The 25860-nt window shown below is 39.1% G+C and overlaps 1 protein-coding gene across 3 annotated transcripts in view; it reads left to right on the forward strand.

The window, feature by feature from the left end:
- Nucleotides 1-4942: 4942 nt before the first annotated feature.
- clybl (citrate lyase beta like) overlaps nucleotides 4943-25860 on the forward strand; it is a 64203-nt gene continuing 43285 nt past the window's right edge. For all 3 annotated transcript variants that reach the window (XM_055151278.1, XM_055151274.1, XM_020936201.2), the window contains exon 1: nucleotides 4943-4998. In XM_055151278.1, the coding sequence (XP_055007253.1) occupies nucleotides 4955-4998 (44 nt within the window). In that variant the 5' untranslated portion in view covers nucleotides 4943-4954. The remainder of the gene's footprint in view (nucleotides 4999-25860) is intronic.

The raw sequence follows: 25860 nt of genomic DNA on the forward strand, positions 1-25860 counted from the left end.
ACCATTAACCAACTTCACACACTAACGTTAAAGGTGCACTATGTGACTGTATGGGTTACATGTTACTTCCTTGTTTCAAATGTACCACGGTGAGTTATTAAACTTAAAACAGTTACACAAGTTACAGTTCAAGGGTCTCATTTCTAAAAAAATATTCAATTATTCATCATTTATTGAACATGTTTGGATTTCCTCAAACCTGATTACTTCACATGTATGAAAGTTCTGGATGCATGCACTCTTCGCACAGTAAGAATGCGTGCTTCCAAGGTATTTTTGAGGATTAAAAACAACTGTAATTATATAAATACACAATGAGATATGCTAAATTCCATACTATAGAAAATTCCAGGCAACACATTAACATTTCCATAAAGAGAGGCACCCCCTCGATCACCAGAACAATTACCAGTACATAGTGAACCTAAAAAGAATTCTACTGTAATGGGGAATAAGCACTACTAAATAAAAGTTTTATTACTGTTTTTACATAAACTGTTATAAAGGAAGTTGATAAAATAATTATTCTGGATCAGCTTACAAAATAAAATCCATGTAACCCCTCCCCCAAGACAAAGAATTTGTGAGTAAATCAAGGATGCTCTAATGGACCAGCTCATTAATTCAGTTAAATGAACTGAGAGATGGGATACAGGGTGAACTGAAGAGGAAAATAATATTTCCTGTTACAGTCTATGGAAATATCTCATATCTCTCCCATTTTCTAATTCTTGTCTACTCCCAAATATATCCTATGTTACTTTTCAGAATTCAACTGTACAATCATTTTGGTTTCTTGCGCCGATTGCTGGTTCTCATAATTGCAGGGTCAGTAACTTGGGCTCCTATGTGCTGTGCTTTGGCTTGGAAATCTAATGCTTTCTGACACAAGCAGCTCTGTCAGGCCAGAAACCATCATTCTAGTAATCCACAAGTCACTGGGTTTGTGGTTGCGTGAGGGCCCTCATTCGGAAACCGCATTCACCTTCTTAACCTGGTGCTGAAAAAGGTCAGAAATAATTATTAGTGTGTTATGTATGCATGGACTATTAAGATGACTCCAGGAAGCTTACAATAAAAACAGAAAGCAGTTATAAATAGACATCAGGGTTTTAAGTGGCATTTCAAATTATAATTTTAGGCCAATATCCTCCCTGTATTACCATGTTTTTTTCTACGGACATGGATGTAATAATGAATTATAAACAAATACGGGAGAGAGAATCTGCACTCACTCATGCCCTCTGGAAGTCAGTAAGGTCCCACTGCTAAGGAGACACTAAATCATGGCCTCAGCTAAATTCTGTTTAAATGTTCCTCCAATCTGTTCTATTTAAGGTCCTATATTAAGCAAAATTGACCCTTGTGAGCTTTAAACCATGTTAGAATGTTGTTACTTCGTCAACATACCCGGATTTGTGTTTTGTTTCATTCACATAGGTTTGAGTAACTCTTTATTATTAGTCTGTCTACATCTCCAATGCTCATAATGCTCTGTTCTACCTTGTGATGTTATGTAGTGGTAGTTTTCAAGTTAACAGCTACTTTTTACATTTTGTTCAGCAGAGATGAGCAATCCCAGGCCTGAAATTATTCAAATGATTGTACTGAAAGTATGTGGAGTTTAAAAACACAGTGGAGAACTTCCTGTATTACCACATGACATCATAAGGTGGAACAGTGTTTTCGTTTTGAGAGAAGAACTCATGTTAAATAAGCAGGATTTCTGTGTTAAATATGCGTGAATGAAATGTAACAAAACACAACTCTGGGTAAGTTTTTGATGAGGAAACAACATTATAACAGATCAGAAACCATCGCAATATTAGCCTTTTGAATGTAATAATTTATAAAGATTCAAATGTTTGGTCAAACGTGTGTCAGTTTTGCAATGTCACTAAAACAGCCATTACTTCTGCTATTTCTTTACATCCCCAGATCGGTCCAGTCAGTCATCTCTCGAAAGCATAATGTAAAGAAGATATAAAAAATCTTGTTTGCTTTCTGTGATGCTATTTGGCCTTTTCCAGTCATTCTTTTACAGGCACATCACTGAATTGTTGCTTAACCTGTGCAGTGAACCTGTCAGAAGCTATCTACCTCCTTCCATCCCACTCTGAGAATACAGTAGGTACTTTTTGGGCACTGCTTTGCGATTCATGAACAGAGTTCCAGCCCTTCCAACAAAAAACTCCATAAAGCTTGTATGAGGAATTAGATAAAAGTGGGCACCAGTGCTTACTCATCTGTTAAAAGCGGCGTGATCTGCAAAGTTTGTACGAGAGGGTTTTTGACGGTGCCCTGCTGCTCTGTCAGAGCAGCACATGCTCTAGGCACTGGCATCCCCTATTGCCTTCCAGGTCATTGGCCAGGCCCGGCGGGTGGTCAGCCTCCAGCCCCATGACACGTCCCTGGTTCACAGCTGGATCTGTAACAAGGTATCATAGCAAATGAGTCGGTAAAACATCACTGGTTTGATGCCCATGAAAAATTGTCATGATATCATTTGTAATATGGACTGTAGGCTGGCGGAGTGGGCACAAACCCCCTCCAACACCGCTGCTCACGCTGACCTTAGAACAAGTGCCTGGGGGAATCGGTCCAACCTAATGTAAGGAGGCAATAATTAAACATCTTGTGATTTTTTACGGTGTGGGCCAAGGTGTTGCTGTCTTAACATGACAGCCTTGTGACGTATTGTCCTATTGTTGAATTTGAGCACTGTATCTTATAACATTAGACAGACAAGTGCTGGGGAGATGTCGGATTAAGGTGTTATAGCAATGCCTATTTGGAACATAGCATGTCATGTTCAAGTGTAATTTATAACATTATAAATTCCTTACCAATTCCTTACCAGTCTAATTAAATAAGGATTTAAACTTCCTAATAGCCAATATATATTTTTGCTGTATATAAAACTGACAGCGTTTCTACATTGCATGCCAAAACAATCAATGACACATATAATTAATTACAGAAATTTTTTCTTATAGTGTGCTGCAATTGTAAAATTCAAATAGTAAAAGTCAAAGCATACTTTACATCATATACTGTATTATGCAATAAAGTTACTTAAGCATATGATCCTTAACCTTTTTGTTGAGAGTACAGTTGCTTGTGAGCCAAAGTCCTGGTTTGATGGATGCAAAGAATAGACAAACACGAGCTTCCTCTAAAACCACAATGGAGACCTTGGATCTAAATGTCATGGTTTCATAACGGATACACTGACATTTGTGTGATGGGATTTAGCCATGGGTTAATATAGCCATTGCTGGCACACTGCATTGATGTCCATCTCTCTCGGGCTGTGAAGTCTATCTCACCTTTTTTGGCACCCTCAAAGAAGTTTCCTTCAAATGGTTTGTATTGGATTCAACGCTGGTTAAAGCCAATTATTTTGTCAGAAAAAAAAACTGTTTGATATGTAGGTTTGCTTCATACGATGCTAATGTGCCTCAGGAGCTGCTCAGATCATTGGTTTTTGGTGAGTGTGAAGCTGAACTGGGGACTGTAGCGGGAAGGCAGGCAATCAGCATTAAAATCAGAGCCATGTAAATCTAATCAATTATACAGTTTTTCAGATAAAATGTTGGTAAATCAAAACACATTTTCCAAAAGTCACAGTATAATGAGAAATTTAAATTGGAAACAGAAAGCATTTGTTTATTATAAATGCCAGGGAGCGATGGTGACTCGCCATCCATAAATTTCCTTTCATATTGCTTTTATCTATGACTACAGCTTTGGCACTGGTTCAAGATTTTAATGAACCCAGACTTCTGAGGCATCAGGGCCCACTGATGCATTGTCCATTTGTATCAGGGCGTACAAAGAGGGGACAAAGAAAAAATGCTATTGTCTTTGACATATCTTTTTATATGCAAGTGACTTACAGAGGATTATTTGATGATAGCAAATAGACTTGACAAGAATAACATATTCTGGTATATTTCATTAACTGTCTAAAATGGAGTGGTGTACATGTGCATGTGCATGTCTGTGGTCAAAGGGTGACTTGAATGAAAAATTATTTTCTTAGCTCTATGAGAAGACAGACAATCCTCCTGCTCTGGCGCGACCTGGTGTCGGCTCCTTTCTTGGTCTCGGAGGTTCCTAGGGGAGACCAGAATGGAAGTTGAGCATCTTGCTGTGATCCAAAGAAAGTGTGCCAAATGCTATCAAAACTGGATTAGTAGACAACAATTGTGTTCGATGAACCAAAGGGGGAGGGAACTGAATAGTTTCCAAGTAACACAGAAATGGAATTTTCAAATAGAATAGACATTTTTTTCCCTATCCCACAAGAATCATTTATGTAAGTTAATAATAATAGCCTATATTTTTGTTCATATTGTGATCTTATGAATTCAGGTCTACATATCATATATTAATGATTCAAGTTGAGATTCAATTTAAATATAGGTGTCTTATTGGTATTGTGCATCCCCATGCCTGTCCAGTGAAAGATGACATTTAGAATAGGTCCCCTGCTGACTTAATCATGGCAAATATTGTGTGTCATTGCTGCACTAGGACCTGGCTGATGGTAGTGGTAGTAATTCGCCACTGCTGTGAGAGGGAACTCCTAGGGTGGCACGCACTCTCTCTTTTATACTTCCCTGTCTTCTTATGTAGTGGGGTTCAACCTGTCTCTGTTCCTCCACTTTGAAAAAGCCAAGTCTCTGAATGAGGACACCATCTGTGATCATTAAGCACAAATTAAGTTCAACCTTTGCAAGTACATTCACATTTCAAGAAAAAAAAAAAAAAAAAAAAACATATCTTAGCACGCTTGCCATACTTTTACTAATTGTTTTGTTTTCAATCCCCACATGTGCTCCTTTCATCCAGACCCCGCCCCTTTTGCTTCTACAGCCAATAGTGAACGTCAACTCTTTCCGGGAGAACGCTGCTGCAGCCAATCACCGCTCTTTGTGTTCAAGGAAATATGGCTGCGCACATAATCAGGACTACCAAACGACTTCTTCCACAGTGAGTCTCAACAGTTTTGATATATAATGTCTTTTCTCTGCACAAAAAGCGTTTCTGGTGCGCTGAAAAAGAGATCCCCTCTACCGTACTAGCATGTGTCTGCGTGCCAGTGCTTTTGCTAACTGGCACGTGCAGGTCTGTGGGCTAAAGGTTATGCCGACTCTTCCAAGGAAATGTAAATAAAGAGTTTGGAGGAGCTGTTATTGCGTTGCACAGTAAATCAGAAATCACCCAGAGCATGAACTGTCTTTATTGCGCCGCGTAAATGTTTGGTTGGTGCTCCTGTTCTTCATTTTTCTGTTTTTCTGTTTACTGTTCAAAACATTTTGTAAATTGATGTCTGTGTCCTTTTTAGTTCATTTTAGCCATTTCGCTTTTTGTGTTGGCTTATTTGTAGAGTATAACACAATGGATCTTTTACAACATGCTGACTATTGCTTGCTACTATAATTTTGAGACTACATTTTCTAAGAACAGCCTGGTCATTTTTTTTGGCGGGACAGTATGCATGCCTGTTGTCTGTTGTACAGTAGTTAATCTTTATTCTCAAAATGACTACATTAGGTGTTAATTGAAGCAATAATAATAATAATAAATCATTTTTAGATGTCTGCGTAATTCCTCAGTCATCCTGGTAAGATCCATAGCAGTTTACAGAATTCAGAGTTTTTCTTTTGCTGCATATATTTTTTTAGATCTGACATAGGTTTGGCAAGTAATAGATAGCCTGCACTATCAGTCATGCGATCACAATGTAAAGTTTTCATTGTTCTAATTGTGGAGTTAACACCCATTGTTGTACTAAAATGTGACAAGAACATCATAATAACTTTTGACAGTTTGAGTGTCAGTTGTAAAAAAATAAGTGTGTTCAATATTGTATTAGGCCTATGTGTCTATACTAGTCAACAACACTCTGACATGTGGCTCTAATTCAAGACACATGCATTTCCAGAGGCACAAAGCTGATGATCCTGCGAGAGAAGAGTGTGAAGTGACTGTCACGCCACGCGCTTGTGTCCAGTAGTGTAATGGACTACAAGCACCATGATTTATTACACTGTCTCCATGTTACTTCATGGTGATGGGCTTTATGTTGATTTGCAGTGTTTTCTATGGTTAAATGTAGCTGCTTCCCTGGCTGTAGTGGAATGTGTGTGCATGTTTTATAGACAGCCCCGAGCCTGCGCGTTGGCCATGGCAGCGGGCTGCTCTTTGTCACAAACACCCTCATGTCAAAGATTCAACAGCATCCTGGAGGAAGCATTGAGTGGCGCTATGAAGTCGACAAGTGATGAAAGTAGCCTAGAGGTTGTCAATTAAGCGAGCCAAGGCCTGGACCTTATAAGTTAATGGGCAGTTTCCCCTCTCAGGGCCTGCTAGGGCTTTATAGCACAGCTTATAAAAACCCCAAGTGTAATGCACCCCTATAACGTTTTCAATTAAGAGAAAGGGCATAACGCAGCGCAGACACTTGGCAGTCATGCAAGAATGTTAATAAAGTGACATTTGGCATAAATTGGGAGGAGAATTTTCAATTGCTCCAGTTGTTTTAAAGCAGCAGCTACTGTGCAGAATTTTATTTTGATGGCACTTCATGCTGACTAGAAGCATTACAGACTTCCTGGTGTCTTCCCATTACCAGTTCTTTTCAGCTGGGGCCGTGTGGATGCACGCCCTCAAGTTACAAGCCCAGCGTTTTCAGTTGTAAAACAGATCAGAAACAAGACAAGGTTGCGTTGTAATATACATTTGTAACACTTTAGTTAATTTATAGATGCCATAAATCTAAATGAAATCCTCAGTCAATTACACTGATACATGCTTCAGGCATTACTCTAATTCAATTTTGTTGTAGTTCTTTATTAGTGAGTCCAGTCCTCACGATGTTTTAAGTCTTTTCTCGCAAACATACACAGTAAAAGATATTCTGTAAAATTTGGTTGCACACCTCAGTTGCTTCAAGGAGTATGCTTGCATAATATTCTTCACTAATTAGATTAATAATGATGATTATTTTTTAATTTGATCATGTTTATGTAAATAGAAAAAAGACAGATTATGCTATACTTTCACACTTCTTATAGTAGTTTGTTGTAGTTTTTATGCATCGTGCAGGAAAATCCACTTTATAGACAAATTCCCACACTTAGTAGTGGCTTTTGCCTGCCCCTTATCCTCATCTGGTATCTTCAGTGGCTGATCTCAAGCTTCAAGTAAGAAAATAAATGAGTGTTGAATAAACAGCACTGTGCTGACACCTCATTTCCCCATTGATTGGTGGTTAGAGGTGTGTGGCCATAATCCAATCAGGCAAGAAAACAACCATGGCCACTATGTAACCAAATCCATGTTGTGGGGTAGCCTGGCATTCCCAATACTCAACTTTCATTTTATTTGCTCTGTTAGAGACTTTTTTTCATGTATAACATTATATCCACTTTAAATTTTTATGGTTTAGATTCCTTCCAACAATAAACCTCCTTTTACCGAACCATTTCATTTTTCTTTTGAAATTTGCTACAGCACATTAAGCTAGCACATGTTGCAATGAGAAAACACAAATCTGGGGGTCCGGTCTGGAGCCAGCTGAGTAAACGAGGTGCAAGGAGCAGAGTGGGATGGGAAGAAAGACAAGAGAAGCCTATACACTTGTCCTATAAACGACCAAGGTGGCTGCATACGGTCAGCAGATGGACGTGTCACCCTGTATCCCCAAAGGAATCCAAAAGAAAATAACCAAAACAAGTGTCTGTGCACCGGAGCCCAAGCCTTTGATCAGCTGCACTTCTCTGCCTTAGGAGATGAGTTCTGAGGAGCCTACAGCGCACATGGAATTGCATCTGTATAAACATGGCTGGCTGGAATGTGTGAACAATTCAACAAAAGAATTCTGTTCTCCAAAACTCTGCTAACGGTGCTTTATTTGGTGAGTTTAAGCAGGATGGTCAGATTCAGAGAGAGGCTTTATAGAAATTCACCATATTTCCATGTTATTTACTCACATAAAAACAGCTGTTGCAGTGCTGTCGAAATGCTATTGTCAATAATTTGTTAAGAGAAACACAAAGATTAGTGCTTTTAGACTTTCAATAGATTTTAAGCTTAAAATATATTCTGTTTTGTTCGAGCTCAAGTCTGTTGACTATGTATTTTATACAAAATTCCACTTCACACTTTACCCTTTCTTTTTGCCAGGTTTGATTCTTCTCACGGCATAGAGGTTGGCCCATTGCCATGGTGATGGTTTGCTTGCTCTGGGTTGATGAGGTGTAATTTACTCAGCATTTCCTGTCTGATACACTGCGCCACAATGATTAGGAGACCCACTTTTATAGTGCTTTGTTAAGGAGAGCACGTCAGCACAACGTGTGTGTTGGAGATATTCGGTGTTGGCTTGTTTGATGAGGCACACTGTATGTTCTATACTAAAAGGTGAGCTGTTACTTGTACCGCACTTATAGAAAAGAGCTGCAATTCCACAAGGAACCTCTAGGTGTCTGTATTGTTGCTATAAGGAGATGGGTTTACAGTGGCTGTTAAGAGGTCAAATTTACTACAGTGTTTACAATCATAGTGTTATGCATTAATATGCATGGTTTATAAAAAGTTGACATTGCTTTTATAGTTTATTGTCTGTCCATTTTCAATTCATATACTCAACATTAACACAATATCATTAGTAGTAGTAAGAAAATGTTTGGTGATTTTATTTTTGTAGTGGAGATGTATTTGATACACATGCTCTTGCTCACATCTTAGTTCTGCTTCATCAACTATCATTCATCACTGTCAAGTAGACAGTAATTCAGAATTTGTTGTGAAACATAAATGAATATTTAGAAAGCTTTGGCACATTGAACATTTTGAAAGTTCTTGAGTCTCATCACTGGCACTAGTTTGCAGACAGGCTGCCTCCAGTGAGCGTTCCTCTTCATTAGAACCAGGTTTAGGTGCTACCACACACATTCAAAGAGCAGGGCCATCCTCAGCATCAAAGGGGCCTGGTACACGGGGTCGACTGGCTGTCTGTCTTCCCATCAGCGTCTGCTAATGAGCCATGCCCAACACGTTTCTCAGACATTGATGCTCCTCTTCTTTCCTTTCACTCATTGACAATTTCTGCTACATTAGCCTCTTTCCCCCTCTATGGCATTGGTAGTATTTGTTTGGCTGCTGGGTTTTGTTTGTTTATTGTTTCCAGATGGCAGACGCAGACTTCATTTGTGTGGCTTTCAAGTTCCCAGAGAGCTTTTTACTGCCTTGGCTCAAGCGCTTATCCTGCTTCCTCCAGCCAGGCTTTATGATGGGCCCTTTATAATGTTGCAACTGGAAACAACTGTCAGTGCCAGTCTACATAACACACAGCTAGTCACATACAAGACATGTTTTCATCACTCCCTTCAACTTTTCATCAATATAATTCACATACTGGTGTTCCGTTGAGATCTGGGAAATTGTGCTGTTCAAAAGTATTTTTCTGAAATGCTCTGATTGAAAATAAGTTAAAACATATTTTTAGAAGCAACCTCAGTCAACTGTCCTCTGAATTTTAGTACATAAATGTGATCATCTTTAGGTGAAATGCTGTTTCTATGGATGCACAAGCAACACGTCTTTCTTAGCTATGATGATCGATATCTGAAAATAGTGAAATAAAAATACATTTGAAAAACAAACTTGCTGTTAAAGTGAAACTGGTTGTTGACATGGAGGTTATTATGAGCTGTGTGTGCTAACAGTAGTGCTGCTGTTTTTCAGGGCCTTGCTGAGTGTAGTCTGGGCATCATTAGGCGCTGTGACATCACTTATTTACAGGAACCCGGGAGGGCGACTTGCCCAGTAAATGTGGGGGGAGAAACCAGCGCACGTCTTTACTCATCGGATGCGGGTTTTAAGATGGAGTCGTAATCAAAGCTCCTTCGCTATATAAAAACCTGCCCCTTCGCCTTAAGGAGGTCTGTTTTGTCCTGGCTGCCTCTGAATGAGTGATTACCCTGGCATTCCGACCTGCCTAATCCCATTCCGAGAGGTGATTTAACACAAAGCAAGGTTGGCCAAAGCTCCTTCTCCCTCCTCACAACAACTACTGAAAATCGCGTCAGCCTCGTTTTGGCCTCAATGGCACAAGTCACAAAATGGTGACGGAGCAACAGACCGACAAGTGAGTCAGCCAACACATCCTTTGAAACAAGCACAATGTTCTTCAGTCTTCTTTGCACCCTTGATTCATTAGCACTGATGTAAAGCTTGTTTGGCTTGAATTTAAACTTTTCCAAAATATAAGTTTCAAGTGACAAGCTTAAGTGTGGTTGGCTGGAACTTGAATCTTCATGTAATCAGTGGCGTTTGTGTTTTACCAGCAGTAAGCGCCCGGTTCGACCAGTTAATCTCATCAGGGTTTGGGCTCTGGTGCAGGGGTGAGGGAGAGGACAGCGTAGCATGACCCACATCTCTGTGCCAAGGATGGCTACTACAGCTCTCCACTGTGTAGAACTTCTACAATTTACTACGGGGCCCATCGCCAGTTTACTACGAGACTGTCTGGCTCACTGTGATAATTCAAGTACTAGGAACTCAAAGGATACAGCCATTCTCACCAAAGAGGTACAAATATTTAGTATACTTTTAAAAATGCCTGTCCCAAGCCCAGATAAATTGTTGAGATATATAAATCTCATTAGGTGACAAGTTATGGGGCCTGTTAGGATAATTACTATATCGGCTTGTTTAGTACATAAAAGCTGAAACTATATGTTTTGGGGCTTAGTATTTACTGTATGTACAATTTCAATGCAAAAGTGGGGAGCTCTGGGGTATTTTTGTTGTAACCCAATAACATTTTAACTGTATATCTCTGTAGCAATGTCTCATGCTTCAAGATTTGTTATCGTGACAGACCTACAAGTCATTTATTTTGGCAGTGGTTAAGCTGGTTCAAAACCTGGAAATCTTGAATGAGATTACATTATGAGAGAAATAATCAGTGAATAACAATGAAGTACTTGTGGGTGCTTTTCTATCTTCTCTTTTGATGTTTTTATTGAGCTATATCAGATTCAGGCCCAGTCCATATCATCCACTCTGAGCCGCCCTCTGTTGTACACATTGTTGTTTTAGAGAACTGACACTGTTGCGTTTGGTGGGCTGCACCCTTGGGAGGTCAACAACCTGCTCCATCCTCTCTTTAACTCTATCCCTCCATTGCACTCCTCTCCACACAGGAACCCGTCTGCAGCTGGCCGTTTGATGGGCTAATTTGAACCAGTGGATATTTTTGAGTCATAGCATCTCCCTGACGTCGAAGTGAATGTGTTTCTATGGACACCAGGGCATCATAAAGGAAGCTGATTTATGTGGGGGCTTTGGGGTTGGATAGTTTTCCTATTTTTCACTGATGATCTACTCTAAATATTTGGTTTTCCATTTCATCACAGGGCTGACCATTGATATGAATGCCAGGAACAACTCGCACCACCCCTTTGTGAATACCTCTTCACCCACAGTTCATGTTCAGACCAAAGAAACACTATGACACAATTTATAATACTCATTGGCATTATCTGAGCTCATTGAACAACCATTTGTTTAAGACAAATTCAAATTAATATTTTCTTTGTCAAAAAAGCAAATGAAAACTTTAAAAAGAGCCTATTTTAGTCATAAACAAAATAAAGTTCTAAACTATGAGTAAACATGTTTAAGTAACCTTTAGAGTTGTAGGCCTTTAGTCGTTTACTTGAGAACTCGCTCAGTGGTGTCTTAGTTGACTAGTCAATGAATCATTTTATTTAGATTATAAATTAGTGAGTGAGTTGGCTAATGATTTGATATTTGATATGATATATAGGCATATAAAACTCACATTAATATTACTTTATACAAATACATTGTTTCCTAATAGTTGTTTTTGCATGAACCCCCGCACAGGAATAGTCTTATGTGTGCAGTCTGGCTCAGATAAAACTAAAGAAATAGTATTGACAGCTTTTATCATGCCCCCTTTTTAGTTGACAAATTGATTGGTAGGACATGGCTTTAGTTGACCAAGTACTTCAGTCAACTACAGCCATAGTAATGCTTTGCTTTGCTAGGTAATTATTTTGAAATGTCCAGGTTAAAAAACAGACAAAATATAAAAACATGACAAGAGGCACCTAACCTCCTAGGAGACAACTGTACCAATATTCTCCATTCAGCATGCACTAATATTATATATATATTAAAAAAAAAGATTAATGAAATTACAGTGGTAGTAAATGGCTTCTCTCTTCATGAGAAACAATACTAGTAATGAGTTTGTATCTCTGTGCTTGATGTCCATGTGTCATTGTAGAGTGGTATTAGCAGTGACACATTTGACCATGAAAAGTGACCTGAATGAAATAGCAGGTTGTGGCAGACTGAAGTCAAATTGGAACGCCTTTTAGTCCCATCTTGCGTGATGCGGTACTTCCTCGGCTTTTGTCTCTAGTTTGGGGCACAGCTGTCTGGTTAGGTGCTCTCCTTGGTCCCCTCCCAAAAACCTCAGGCCACGCGCCGCTGCACCCAGGGCCTAAATAGGAGCATTAGACACACTGTGTTAGGGGATGATGGTGCGGAGCTGTGGCTGCACATGCGTGTCTTGTCCTTTGCTGGAGTCATGCTTATTATGAAGTGCACACAGACCTTAAGCTGCACAAGTTATCCTCTGCTCGCCTTTTCTCTATTCTTTTGTGTCCACTCACAATGTCCTCCCAGCACTGGCCTCTGTGACCCCTCTGCTTCAGACCTGAGCTGAAAACAGACCAGTGCTCTCTGCTCATATGTAGTGTTTCACTTTTGGATTATGCACCAGCAGCATCACACCTCAGCAGGGTACATCCAAACATGAAAATTAATTCACAGTTAAATGCTGCTATATGTATTCTGGCAAAGGGAGCTGAGAAGAAATCAAACACAGGTTTACACCATTGAACTAGTCTCATGCATTAAAAAAGACAGCCTTAAGGCACAAGCAGAATGTTCATTAATGTGCAAAGCAAATGGACTGGTGCTCCCACCCCAAACTACTCAATTGAACCAGCCTAGCATAGCCAGGGTAACTGGCTGCCCCAGTGGTGGAGGCTCTTGCGATTTGTGGAAATGCAGAAAGTCAATGTTTCATGCCCAATCAACTAAAATAAGAATAAAGTCACCAAAGCTACTTTCCAGATAGAAGTAGAAGATGAAGCTTCAATCTATGAGCAATGATTTTATTGTTGTATGTTTTAATTTAACAATATTATGAGTTTATGAGTATTATTTAACTGTACACTCTGAATCTTTAGCATGAAGGTACTTGAGCATGACTTTGTCACACAGCGATGCAAAAGGAATGGCCCCCTGATGGTTTGGAATGCACCCAGCTGGCCTTTAAAAGGTGATAATTGGAAAATACAGGATGAAGCCACAGTCAAAGTGGAGAGCTTGTGGGGCTCAAAGTTAGCCATAGCTAAGGTAGTGAAGACCAAAACACTATCATAGATAGATATCTGGAGTTTTGTGTTTTTGAGGTCACTTCTGAGCGCCTGATGCTGAAGTACACATTGTTCAGTGGTTTAGCGTCTGTGTCTGTGTTGGGAAGGAAGTGCACAGGGTCATAAGGCAGAGCAGGAGCTCCTCCTGTTACACAGCACAATTCAAAGGACTTTATCACCATCTCCTTGTGTTAGCCTATAGCTCTGCGTACGCTCAGACTGCATCCGGCCTGTACTCTTCAGGGAGAGGAGGGATGCAGCTCTTTTGAAGTGCAGCTTTATTACGGCTTTACAGTCAAATGTGAACAGAGTCACAGGTTTGATTTTAGTCAAAACAGCTTACACGTGTCATCAACCATGCCCTGTCAGTTTGCAGATTTCCATGCACTGTGTGCCTACACCCATTCAGGGCAGTGTTCAGGAAAACCTTTATAAACTCAAAATGGAATCTGTCTAATGGCTTCCTGTACCTGCTGCCTGTGCTGTCTAAAATAGTACATGGGCTGTCTGACCCATCCTGTCCTCACTTTTACCTCCTGAATTCAGTATTGTTCCATTTTGAACAGGGCTGGACAATATGGCTATAAAAATAAAATCACACACTTGGATGATTACAAATCAGTTTTAATAGAAGTCAGAGCAGGGACTGCTTATGGATGATTCTATAATTAGGGGAAAATTTCATGTCCGCTCACTCTATTTCTGAATTGTACAATTATTTCCTGGAAACAATGAGAGTTTTTACCACTGGTCCATCAGAGCCTCTTTGGACAAAATTTAGTGATCTAATGACATTATTAATTATTGCAGAATCAATCAATTTATATGCTGAAAATAGCATTTTTTGCTTGTCTGCTTTTCAGAAAAGACTGATTTAAATGTTTTAAAACTTTTGTGCCCATTACTTGTATATTGAATACTTTCATATATGCTCATCCAAAAATGCTTTGTCAACTGGGTAATGCCTTGGATAATCCCTCATAAAACTGCAATGATTCACTCTCAATTCACAAACTCAACACCACAGTGAAGCCTCAGCCTTCCTGGAGTGATATCTGAAAAGAGACTGCTCAGGTTTAACCTGCATCTTTGGAAGAATCATCTTATTTTACTGCGTACCCAGCTTCAGAACTTTTCAGATGTCAGCTGGGTAATGCACATATTTGTGTAGAATTACATTAGATTTTAGATTTGGTATCAGGTATGGAATGATCTTAATAGCAGCAATATGTCATGGTAATGTTGGGGTTGTCTCACCTCTATATTAAGCACAACATTCTAAAATGTCAACCGAGTAACGCATCAACTGGGTAACACTTCCCATAGACTCCATTATAAAATCAGCGTTATCCAGTTGACATTGCTGAGATTTAGTCACAATTGTTTTTAGACTTTTGAAGCAGATACATTGATTTTTCTTACTTTATCTGAAGTGTTAAATGAAAAAAAATCATGTTAGATTATAGATTTCAACAAACACATTTGAAAAATACTCATTATCACAGACAGCAGAGCGTCAGTTGGATAACATTACCCAGTTGACGTGTTTTCTATATAATCTGGATCTTTTTTGAGCCATAATTTCTTAAATATTTGGTTGTACTGCATAAAAAATGACACAGGGCATCACTCCAATAAAACCCTTTACCAAAACACAAAGAACAATATGTATAATTTTTATGCATGAAAATAAGTATCAGTCATGGTCAGTATTCTGCCTAATGAATCATTAAACCGTTACTCAGTATTCACAGTTTTAAAACTGTCACAAAAAAAAAAAAAAAAAAAAAAAAAAAGAACTACAGCCAGTGCCAAAAGGACAAAAAAACTTTCAAACAAATGTGATATAAAAAGTGTGGTACTTTGAGTCATATCAATATAAAATGTCAATGGCCCATTCCACACCTGAAAAATTAGTTATTTAAACACTTTTATAACATGGAAAATTAAAAAATAACAAAAGTTTAAGATGGTCAAATCATTCTTTATGTGTAAAATATGTAATTATTTTAGCAAAAAAACAAAACCTATTTTTTCCACTTTTTATTGAAGTTAAATGTACCCCTAATTATAGACACACCCGTATAGTCTTTCAAACAGGAGAAGCTCTTTACATCAACATTCTTATCATGTCCTATTATTTAGGACCTTTTAAAGGGCTTTATTTATATTTGCATTGATAAGTAATCTAATGTAGTTAGTTTAAATTAGAATGAGTCTAATTTTAACTAAATTTAATAGCCCAATAACCCTTCTTTGCAAGTAAAAAAAGTCTGTAGTAATCTTGTTTCATAATAATCCTTGATTTCACAATTTTTCTAAATCTTGATTATTAAATCATATATATATATATATATGGACTATTGCAAGAGTATGTCAAACCAGTCTCAGTTTCTACTACCTGTTTATCACTTAAAGCCAAAAAGAGATGGATAGGCTTTGTCTTGTCACTTTCACTAAATATTTATAATTTTTACAATATTTTTATTGCATCAAGTTCACCATAAAGATCAGTTTCAGTGATGCTTCATGTACAAGCTGTTGCACAAATGTAACAGCTTGGATGGGTGGACTTCTCCTTCAGGCTGTCCTTTACTTAGAACTTAAACTCTTCTCCTTTCAACCGCAACATATCACCAGCCCTCCTCTTGAACATGTCCAAGGCCCTCAGGTTGTCAAACCCAACTGCTTCTGAATGGGCCAGTGTGGCACCTTGGTTAGTATCCAGAGTCACATTCTCTACTTTGTCCTTTTACCACAAGAAATGTCATTGTCACTTCTGTTTTTCCATAAAACTCTAGTGTAAAGTTGACAGCTGGCAGTTGTGGTCTTTTTACACATTTATGAGCGTCATTGAAGCGGCATTGGGGATGTTGTGGTAAAAACCAGTACAAGAATTCTCTCCATGTGGTGCGCACACTTTACATGCTCTGCTGGCATCATTCACATGCTTTCTTATTACAGCTTTCCTCAAGGAGGAGGCTGATTTTAAGCTTTTTAATAACTCTGTGTTTATTTAAATGTGTATTTTTGTATTGATAATTGTGTGCAGAAAGTGACTAATGTGACAGAGACAAAAGATGTAGAAAGTGTTATCGAACCCAACCCTGGTGTCAAATATGAATGACATCCAAGGTCTAAGTGCACTCTCAACTCGTAATCCTTTTTTTTAGTGGGGGTGTGGAGGGGCTCTGGGCAGCTACAAGGGGGGCTGTGGCCTATATAATACTTCCACAGTTTTGGTAGTCAGATTTTCAAGAAACTTCCTGGTGTGTCAGGATCAATCCAGCCTAAGCCAGTCTTAATTAAAGGCTTGGGGCTGGGCAGACGTTGAGGGCAAAAGGCATCCCTGTCGCTTAAAAGAATGAAGTGTCCGTCATCATGGCACTACAGGAGGCATCAGCTTTATTACTTAAAATTCCTCTCTAAGGAGGCATGCTACGATGGGGAAGGGACAGACTGAGTGCTAGTACTTAAAAAAAATACTCCCATAGATTTCCAAGATAGATTTCCATAGATTTGGGGTATAGATTAGTTGTGGAATGTGTGTGTGTGTGTTTTAATTTATTTTAAGATAAGTCTTTATGGCTATAGGTTTCATGTTGTTTGTAAAATATCTTAGTTATTAGCAAGTTGTTGTGTAATTTACCAGTATTTACCTATATTGATTCACAATTTTCCTTATTATCAATAACGTTTATCTTACTGTATTAAAATATTTAAACTTTTAAAATAATAAAACTAGTCCAAAAATTACTGCATGTACTGTATTACACCTGATTATTTCAGAGATGTGAAGATAAACTGTGCCTAAAAATACAATGCAGTTCTCCTTTTCCACCACTTGGGGGCACAGACAACTTGCATGGTAGAGAGAAGCTTTGAGCCAGAGCGTGAGTATGAGGGGGTCCATTAATTAAAAGGAATGTGTTCCAAAAGTCTCCATCATGACACATCCTGTCCCACATGAGAGGTAGTACGACTACAATCCACAGATGTCCCGTTTTTAACTACTCTGTTTTTCACCAAACTCTAGTTTCTCTCCAAAATCCAAACGTCAGGCAGACAGCACCATTGCATGTTCTGGTCTCCTGAGTGGATCTTTCCAGTACACCCATCTGTCCGACTTTTTCCAAGGTCCAAGGAGGGGTCCAGGGGGCGTGTTTGTGCCTATGCCGAGAGGGGAGGGGGCGCAGGGCACATATCACATTGTAGGCCAAATATCCCCATAGTCTGATGTAGTGTCTGATCTGATTTCATGTTCAGATCCAAATCCAGGCACACCCCAGTCCAGACTGTCATTTCAAGTGGATATTGTTTGTTATCCATGACCAGTGCTTCATTCACTCTTGTTATGTGTACTACTGTGGGTTTTGTGTTCTTTGATAGTCGCTCAGGCAGGTTTTTGCAGTTCAAACTGAAGTATATTATAAAAAAAACATATAGGGAAGGATCCGGTCCATACCTCGCAGTAATTAAACAATTGATATTCACAACAACAGAACTGGAACAATACTTTTTTCTTAACATATTTCTTAACATATTTATCACCCCCCCACACATAACATTCTTTAAAAAAACATATTTTTAATATTTTTTTTATCATCTGTTTGGGCTTAGACTGTAACTGTACAGTGTTGACTCAGGACACCAGGCATCAAAATTGTTATTATAAGATTTTTCTGGTATCGGTACTGTACTATCCTAACTTTTTTATGCCTTATTGAAACTTTGTAACATTATTCATCTCTAGTACCCAGCCCCAACAGTAGGTAATTTTAAATTGTATATTATCTTTATATCAGCAGCTTCAAATTCAGAAAATAATGGCTTGTGCAGATTTTTTTTTTATTTTTAGGTTTTGAGCTTTCTGGGATGGCGTGCCTTTGATCTTTAAGATGTAGGGTTTAAACTGCCATTCAGTCAAAAAGAAGATATTCATTCTTTGTCTCCTCTATCTTTTTTTATTCTGAAATTGAGGGGTTTTTGCAGCCGTATGAAGACTAGTCAAGTAGATCCATTTATGCAAGTGTCAAGAAGACTGTACCAATAAACACCGGTTTCTTTGCCCGTTTTTGAAAGCCCACTTAAATGTAAACAATCATTAATCATTCCAGCTCACTGTCTCCTTTCTTTTCTTCCCACAGCCATTACGACGGGCCCCTGACATGGGTCCCCAAAGAAAGAGCGGCGGCCCCTCTCTCTCTCCTCCTCCGCCTCCTTTCACTCGCACACTGTAATCCTGACACCGAAATCCACCCCTCAGAGAACAAGTGTCAGAGCGTGCAGCCTGTCTCCCCTTTTAGCCCCTCTGGTTAGCATGTTACAGAGCGCTAATGTTGATGCAAGTGACAATTTACTACACAATGATCAGAGAGTTTGGTGCTTGTACTCTAGCCTCACAGCCCTTTGCTAAAGAGATAAGTGACTGATCCTGGCGCTACTGGGGCTGTGCAGATGACAGATAGCCACATAAAGCAGGACAGCTACTTTGGATGTAGCTTGCTTACGCCAGATGTTGAAAAGCACCACTGCGTATTTGACTTGCTAATACCTGCTATTTTTAGATGTCAACGCTTTGAACCTGGATAGAGAGTTTTATCATTTTACATGTACTGTATACATAAGAAGTTGTTTTATGTTAAATGTTTCTCTTTGAAAGTAAGATCCAAGCTTGAATTTTTATCAGAAGGAACTCGGTGGGGGAATACCGGAGTTGGGTGAGGGGAGATGAGCGTATTATGTTTGGTGGAGATTTGCGAGTATGGAAAGTGGACACATTGGTCGTTTTAAACCAGGTCTGGCTCTGAACACTTTGGAGTTTGCGTTTATTGACCACCTCAGGGCCCCCACTGTCAGCTAGTGAAAACATTACCAGGCATTAAAGGACTGGAGCTTTTGAACACAACTTACAGCTCACCTACGCTTGCTCCTGTGGCCTGTTGTCTCAGTGTTAATGAAATGCAATAGAGGTAGTTAGAGGTAAAAAAAAAATTCTTGTAATTATAAAATATCAAGTGTAAATAAAGTATAGTTTTACAGATTCATCTGGACAAAACATAGGGGGCAGTATGTAAAAAAAAAGCCTCATATTGGCAGATTCCAATTTTTGATTCAGTTTATTTGATTATTAAAAACTAATTCAGTTTGTTTCAGTATTTATTCCCTGCACATAAACAAAAAGACAGTATTTTTTCTTCTTTCAAAGTCTGAGCTACAAAACACAGAGGACTGGCTTTAGACGTCTCCATTAGAAAGAGTTTAGCATTGATGATTAGAAAGCCTGAATGTCAAAAATTGTATGTGTCACATATCTAAATCTACAGATAATTTATGGATCTTTATTGATCCACAGGTAAAATGTTGTGTTTCATGATCTAATAATATAAATCTTAATGTAAACATTAAATATTCTTAATGATGAGGCAAAATATTCTCTCATTGATAATTATATGTCATATGGGGCATGCAGATGAAGTTAACCGTCCCACATGTTGAAAGAGGGAAGTTCAGGGGTCAAATCCTGAACACCATAATATTCATCTACACTAGAGTTGTCTCCCGTTCCATTTACTGCCACGGTGACCCTCTCACCCTGAGCTCAGCGCTGTGATCCTGCATAGCTGCCATAATGAAGCAATATAAGCCTGCTATTTGCTGCTTTACAGCTTGTTTTATGAAGGTGAGCTGACAAGCAGCTCCCAGAATGGTTCCTGTCACTTTAACAGAGAACATTACCAAAAGAAAAGAGGTGCTGTGGTGGGAGGGCAGGGCCGGACGGAGAATGGGCCAGGGCCTTTATGTTGGCCTGGCCTGAGCTTTGATGGGTAGAGGTCTGGCTGCAGGCTATCACTGGTACATTTTACGTCTTCCACCTTTTGTTGCGGGGACATTATTGACGTTTGACCTATGTTCTTATTCCCACCTCCTCTTCACTAATCAATTACCACATCGATCCATTAATCAGACTGGATGATGGTCAGTGAAAGAGTCAGTGGGCATGTGTGAAGAATTGTGGGAGAGGCCTGGGGCTATCATGGAGGAGGGCCTTCACTGGTGGAGCACACTGTTCACTTTTTAACTTAACAAGTAGTACAAGCTTTCATAAAGGGTAATGTAGGTCATATTTGAGGAAGACCAAACCAAATTTCTATGATCACAATGGCAGACATCCACTCCCACGTCCTTCTGTTTGGTTATTTATAATAGAAGGAAAAACACATTTGCATGAAACCCAACTGAGTGAAAATTGCCAGGAAGCAATATTATTAACAAAGTGTTAGTTACTATGCCTTCTCAAATGATGGCGCAAATATAAGCAGCCAGTGTGTCATTAAAAACAAAGGCGGTTTTGAATGAGAGCAAACATGTTTTTGTTGGCCTGGCTGTTTCCATGGAGGTTAGGCACCAGCATAATTGTGTTTATGGCACAAACAGAAATGGATCTGACACGCAGACAGCCAACAGATCAAAACGGAAACTGCAGGAGCGGAACCCAACATGCTTTGATTAGGTTTGGTTTTGGTGTCTGGGTTGAAGGCATCACCCCAGCCCATCACTGACCTTGCCAAGTTATTTGCCAAATGGGACACAAAAGATTGTAAGAAAGAATGCTGGACTGTAAAGTCGTTGTTGGCTGATGTCGTCCAACCCCTGGCAGGCTGACCGGGGCCAGCAGACACTCGCCCAGCACTTGTGGGTTTAGTCAATTGAGAAGACAACTCTTGTGTGGATTTTTCAATTCTTCAACGTGTCATTTGGCCGAGAGTGCCATTGTCCTGCAGCCCTTTCTCCTCGCTCCTTCTGCCGAGACGAGTCGTGTCATCCCCTCGTGATCAGCACTTTTGTTGCCTTTGTTTTTGGGCCTACCTCAGAAGTCCATCTTGTCTTTTATGTCCCTGCCTTTCATGCATAAGGGAACAGTTGTGGCCTGTTGTGGGGCTGTTCCACTGCATTTCCACCAGTGGGGTTTCCTTTCATTCTCTTCAAAGTACTACAATGGGGCTCTGAAGGCCTGAATGGCCAATGCAGAGCGCACAATCCTACAGAGCCCGCTCATTTTGTTTTGCCAGAGTCAATAAAAATGCTAAAGTTAAAAGCTAACCCCCTTGTGCCCTCCTCCAATGGACTGACTTCTTTGACCTTTTTCAACTTCCCTCTCAATTAACTTTTAATGATAAATTCATTAATGTTGATAGTCATTGGGAATCATGTGTGAACAAAAATATCCATTCAAGTACTGGATGTAGCTGTAACTAAACCTACTCCTACAACTCAATACAATGAATACACATTTCTACAGAGCTCTTTGTATGAAGTCAGATGTATGTGGTGAGTTGAGTTGTGCGCGATAAGTGTTCCTGTGAGGAATTAATTCAGAGGCCTACTGCCAAAGAATATTGTACCACAAGAAAGTTTTATGAGCTTTGGGCAGGATTACACATAGTTTGGTGTTGGCTACTGAAGATAACATCATGACTTCATCGTCATTAATGCATAAAGCAAAATTAATGAGAGGAGAAATGTTGGAGAGATCATAGATGGGAGGAGCTGTGGGGCTTGTTTTGATTAGTAGCAAAAGGTGGGTCATGTGGCAACAAAACAAAACCTAACCCTAATTCACAATTTTTAAAGAGCCATTCAATCTTAGAAAACTTTATATTTACAAATAAAGCCATTTTCTTCTTCTGAATAGTTTCTGAAACCACCTGTCACTCACTGAGGCTGACCAGTATCACCCAGCCGTAATTGAAGGCATAGGTTACAAAATGCTTAAATGCAGGCACGTACAATTTTCCAGTAATTTTGATAATGTCTTTGAAATCTACAGAAGTCCTCAGGGATAACATTTATAAACAAAACATTGGGGGAAAGTACTTGAAAAGTGTGTTTGTTTTGTTGCTTTTCTGTGTGTCTGGTTAATTATTCAGAGATTCTCTCCCATCCAATTGTGTCCACAGACCCGAGGCAGTGTAAAAAAAGCATCTAGCAGACTCATGCTGAGAGAGGGGCTTGTGTGGGGAATGCCTTGGCCCCTGTCTTCATTCTCCAAAGCAGAAGTGTCAGACAGGCAGGTGGACACGAGCCTAGGTAAATATTGATGACTTTTTGACCATTTTATTTCCCACCTGCCGACAACTCTCTGCTGATGGAGCGCTTGTTTATGCCCCAGCTCTATCGATTTCCAACCTACTCTTTATTCATTGTTATTTTCACCAAATTTAATCTGGAATCTTAAGCACAGAAACCCAGACACCGTAGTTTGCATATTAAGACGTGGCTGATTATTGCAAGCCCGAAACACAGATCTTTAATTTTGTGCATTTTCGACACAGCTTCGGACTGCATCCCCACGCTGGAGATCATTTGGAAAAATCTACATATTGAAATGGAGACTGTTTTTGAGTGGGCTTCTTGTTATCTGGGGTAATTTGTGTGGTTGGATGAATATTACTACCTGAATTAGGCTATTATTGTGCCAGGTGGAGGCCGTTGGTAGTTATACAAAGAGCGAAGCTATGATAATGAAGCAATTACCCTGGCTTTCATAATGCAGCAATGACAACCATCGTAAACAATGGTCAATCATGGTCATTAATAAATCATGTTTATTTAGACAGGGTTTTACAGTTGTAATAGGAATGTTTCTCTTGTGTGAGTCAAGTTTTACTGGAAGTTTAAGGTATAAAGCTGTCTTGTCATCTTTTATAATCTGGACAATATTAAGAAGTGTTGCAAAACATTCTCTATGTGCACTTAAAATTGTGAGATTATTGTTTAGTTGTTTTATCACAATTTGTTTAGTCTCTTGAAAGACACAATATCTCTAGTTTTAGTTTTCCTCAGTGCCTCCCAGTCTCTAGGCATCCTGGTCCACCCAAGCTACAATGGACTTGTCTTGTGTGATACCAGTGATACTTGCAATGGAGAGCAGTAGGTGTGATGCACCATAGTATTTGTGTTTTAATGTTATATAATGTTATGTTATGTAATGTTATACATTATATTATTATGTCTCACAACACGCAATGAAACAAAATAATATTTTTTCTGTTTGGTAACTCATCTCTTGTGTTTCCCCCATCTACAGGCCTGGCTGAGCTGTTAATAAGAACCAGCTCCATTTGCACCATATTAAAACCCAGGCTCTTTGCTCTGATTTCAGACCTGTAAATGCTGTCACTGTGGTGAGGTCGCAGCACTTTATAGCAGTTTATAGCTACAAATGCAGCCACACTAGTTTGTTGTTATAACTCACTAGATACTTGCAATTTGCCCACAAGGCAGTTGACATAGTTTTTTCTGAATATTCTGATATCAACCCAATTGGGGCAATCAAACATAAACTAGAACTCTAAATCCAAGTTTCAGTTTTAAAATAATTCAAAACATGCTTTATTGTGGTGCAATTTTTGGCAAGCCATCACACTTCAAAGTCTGTCTCCTAATTTTCTATTTCTTAAGAGTCATTTCCTCTTAGTTCTTGGCTTTATTGTGTAAAATGCAATCACCTTTACCTGCCTGGAAATTGAATTTCAAAAATTGCCCTACATATTTACCTGGGAGCGATGAAGTGGAATTGCTTCAGGCATTGTGAATTGTTTGCAACAGCTTGCTACAAGCTCTTCTCTTTAGGCCAGATTAAGTTTGGCTGTCTGGAGGGCATGTAGGAGCCCATTGACAGGATTAAGTAGCTATTGAAGTGACTTTAGCTCCTCTAACTCTCAAAGACAAGACAACAGAATAAAGCCTACTCCATTTGTAGAAGTATACCTCTGTCTAGGCCTTATTCCCTTTGTCCTCTAGGCAAAGAAGGGCACTATCTGCATATGTGATCCCTCAAAGGCTTTTGTAACCCAGAGAGTTAGTAGTGGGAGATGTGGGTTCTCTGTAATTACAGATTTAAATGCAGATTGACAGAACGAATGATTAAGACAAGTGTGCAGTCCTGATGATTGTTGGTGTGTGCCTCTGTGTGGGAGTGTGGCCATCAGGAGGGGGGCACACACCAGTTGTGCCATGCACATGTCTGAGCACTGAGACAATACAATACAAATAAGAAGGCTCTTTTTACAATAGTTTTTTAACTATTGTAAAAAGAGTCAAAGTACTAAACAAACATCAAGACAAAGTACTAAACAAATACAGTTTGTCACATGCAAACTAAGAATCCAAACTGGAATTGTGACAGTGCTTGACAAATTGTGGTACACGCACCACTGGTGCTACCCAAGATGGCTCTGGTGGTATGCAAGGCCCTCTGTAGTTTGAGACAATTCTGTGAATGTTTTTGTTCTCTTGTGGGTTTTATTATTTTGTTTATTTGTGGTTTAGTCTCTTTTTTGACTTGGTTTATCTTAGGCATGGGATAATAATAAAATGTATACTTAAATAAATAGTGGGATTTTTTTTCTATTACCTATATTATCTCAATAATTACTGAACCAGAACTTATCATTTTAAAATGTATTTTACATGAAATTAATAATGATTTGAGAGCACATATACATAATGTGTCCAAAGGACAGTGTGTAACACAGGGGTGTCAAACTCATTTTGATCCGGGGGCCGTATCCTACTTTGATCCCAAAGGGGCCGGATCAGAAAACTCATGCCATATAAAACCCAAAAATAGCAATAAGTTCAAATATTTGTGCAGAGAAACACAAATCTATTACAGATTTTTTTTTTAATTGATGAACTCTTTCTTTTACAAAATATTATAATTTTATGAACAACCTGTAACTTTAAGAAAAATGCAATTTCAACACAATGTTTTAACATTAACTTGTATGCAAATAGGAATAAGTTAATTTTTCTTGGAAAATTCTGCACTTGGCATCTACTTTTCTCATTTTTGACATTTTGCTGATGATAGTGTCACAGTCAACAGTCAAAATGATCGTCCTTTAAGAACATTTGGAAAAAGGCAAGTCTTCATTTGTGCTGCTCTGGTGGGAGGGGCCACGCACAGAGGCTCTGGAGACGCTGCTATGCTAAGCGGCGCAGAAAATTACCAATATTTTAATAGAAAATATAATTAAAATATTTTAGTAGAAAATCAGCCGAGGGTCAGATTAAAGGTCTTGGAGGGTCAGAGCCGCCCCCCGGGCCGTATGTTTGACACCCCTGGTGTAACAAAATGTCAGAGTTTACATTATTCCTCATTTGGGCCTGATTAGATCTAACAGTACCTGGAAAGCCAAGTGTTCTCGTAGGTGGTAGTTGGAGTGAAAAGTTTGAAATCAAATCTACACCGCAAAAACTGGAGGGTTAAATTTGAGGGTAAAATATTTCAGAGTTGCTTTTAACACAAAAAGTGTTATTTTAACTATTGGATGGTTGAATTCACCCTTTTCATATG

Source organism: Boleophthalmus pectinirostris, unplaced genomic scaffold (assembly GCF_026225935.1).
Source record: "Boleophthalmus pectinirostris isolate CB_2022bp ecotype Guang Dong unplaced genomic scaffold, ASM2622593v1 HiC_scaffold_1, whole genome shotgun sequence".
Classification (NCBI taxonomy): domain Eukaryota; kingdom Metazoa; phylum Chordata; class Actinopteri; order Gobiiformes; family Gobiidae; genus Boleophthalmus; species Boleophthalmus pectinirostris.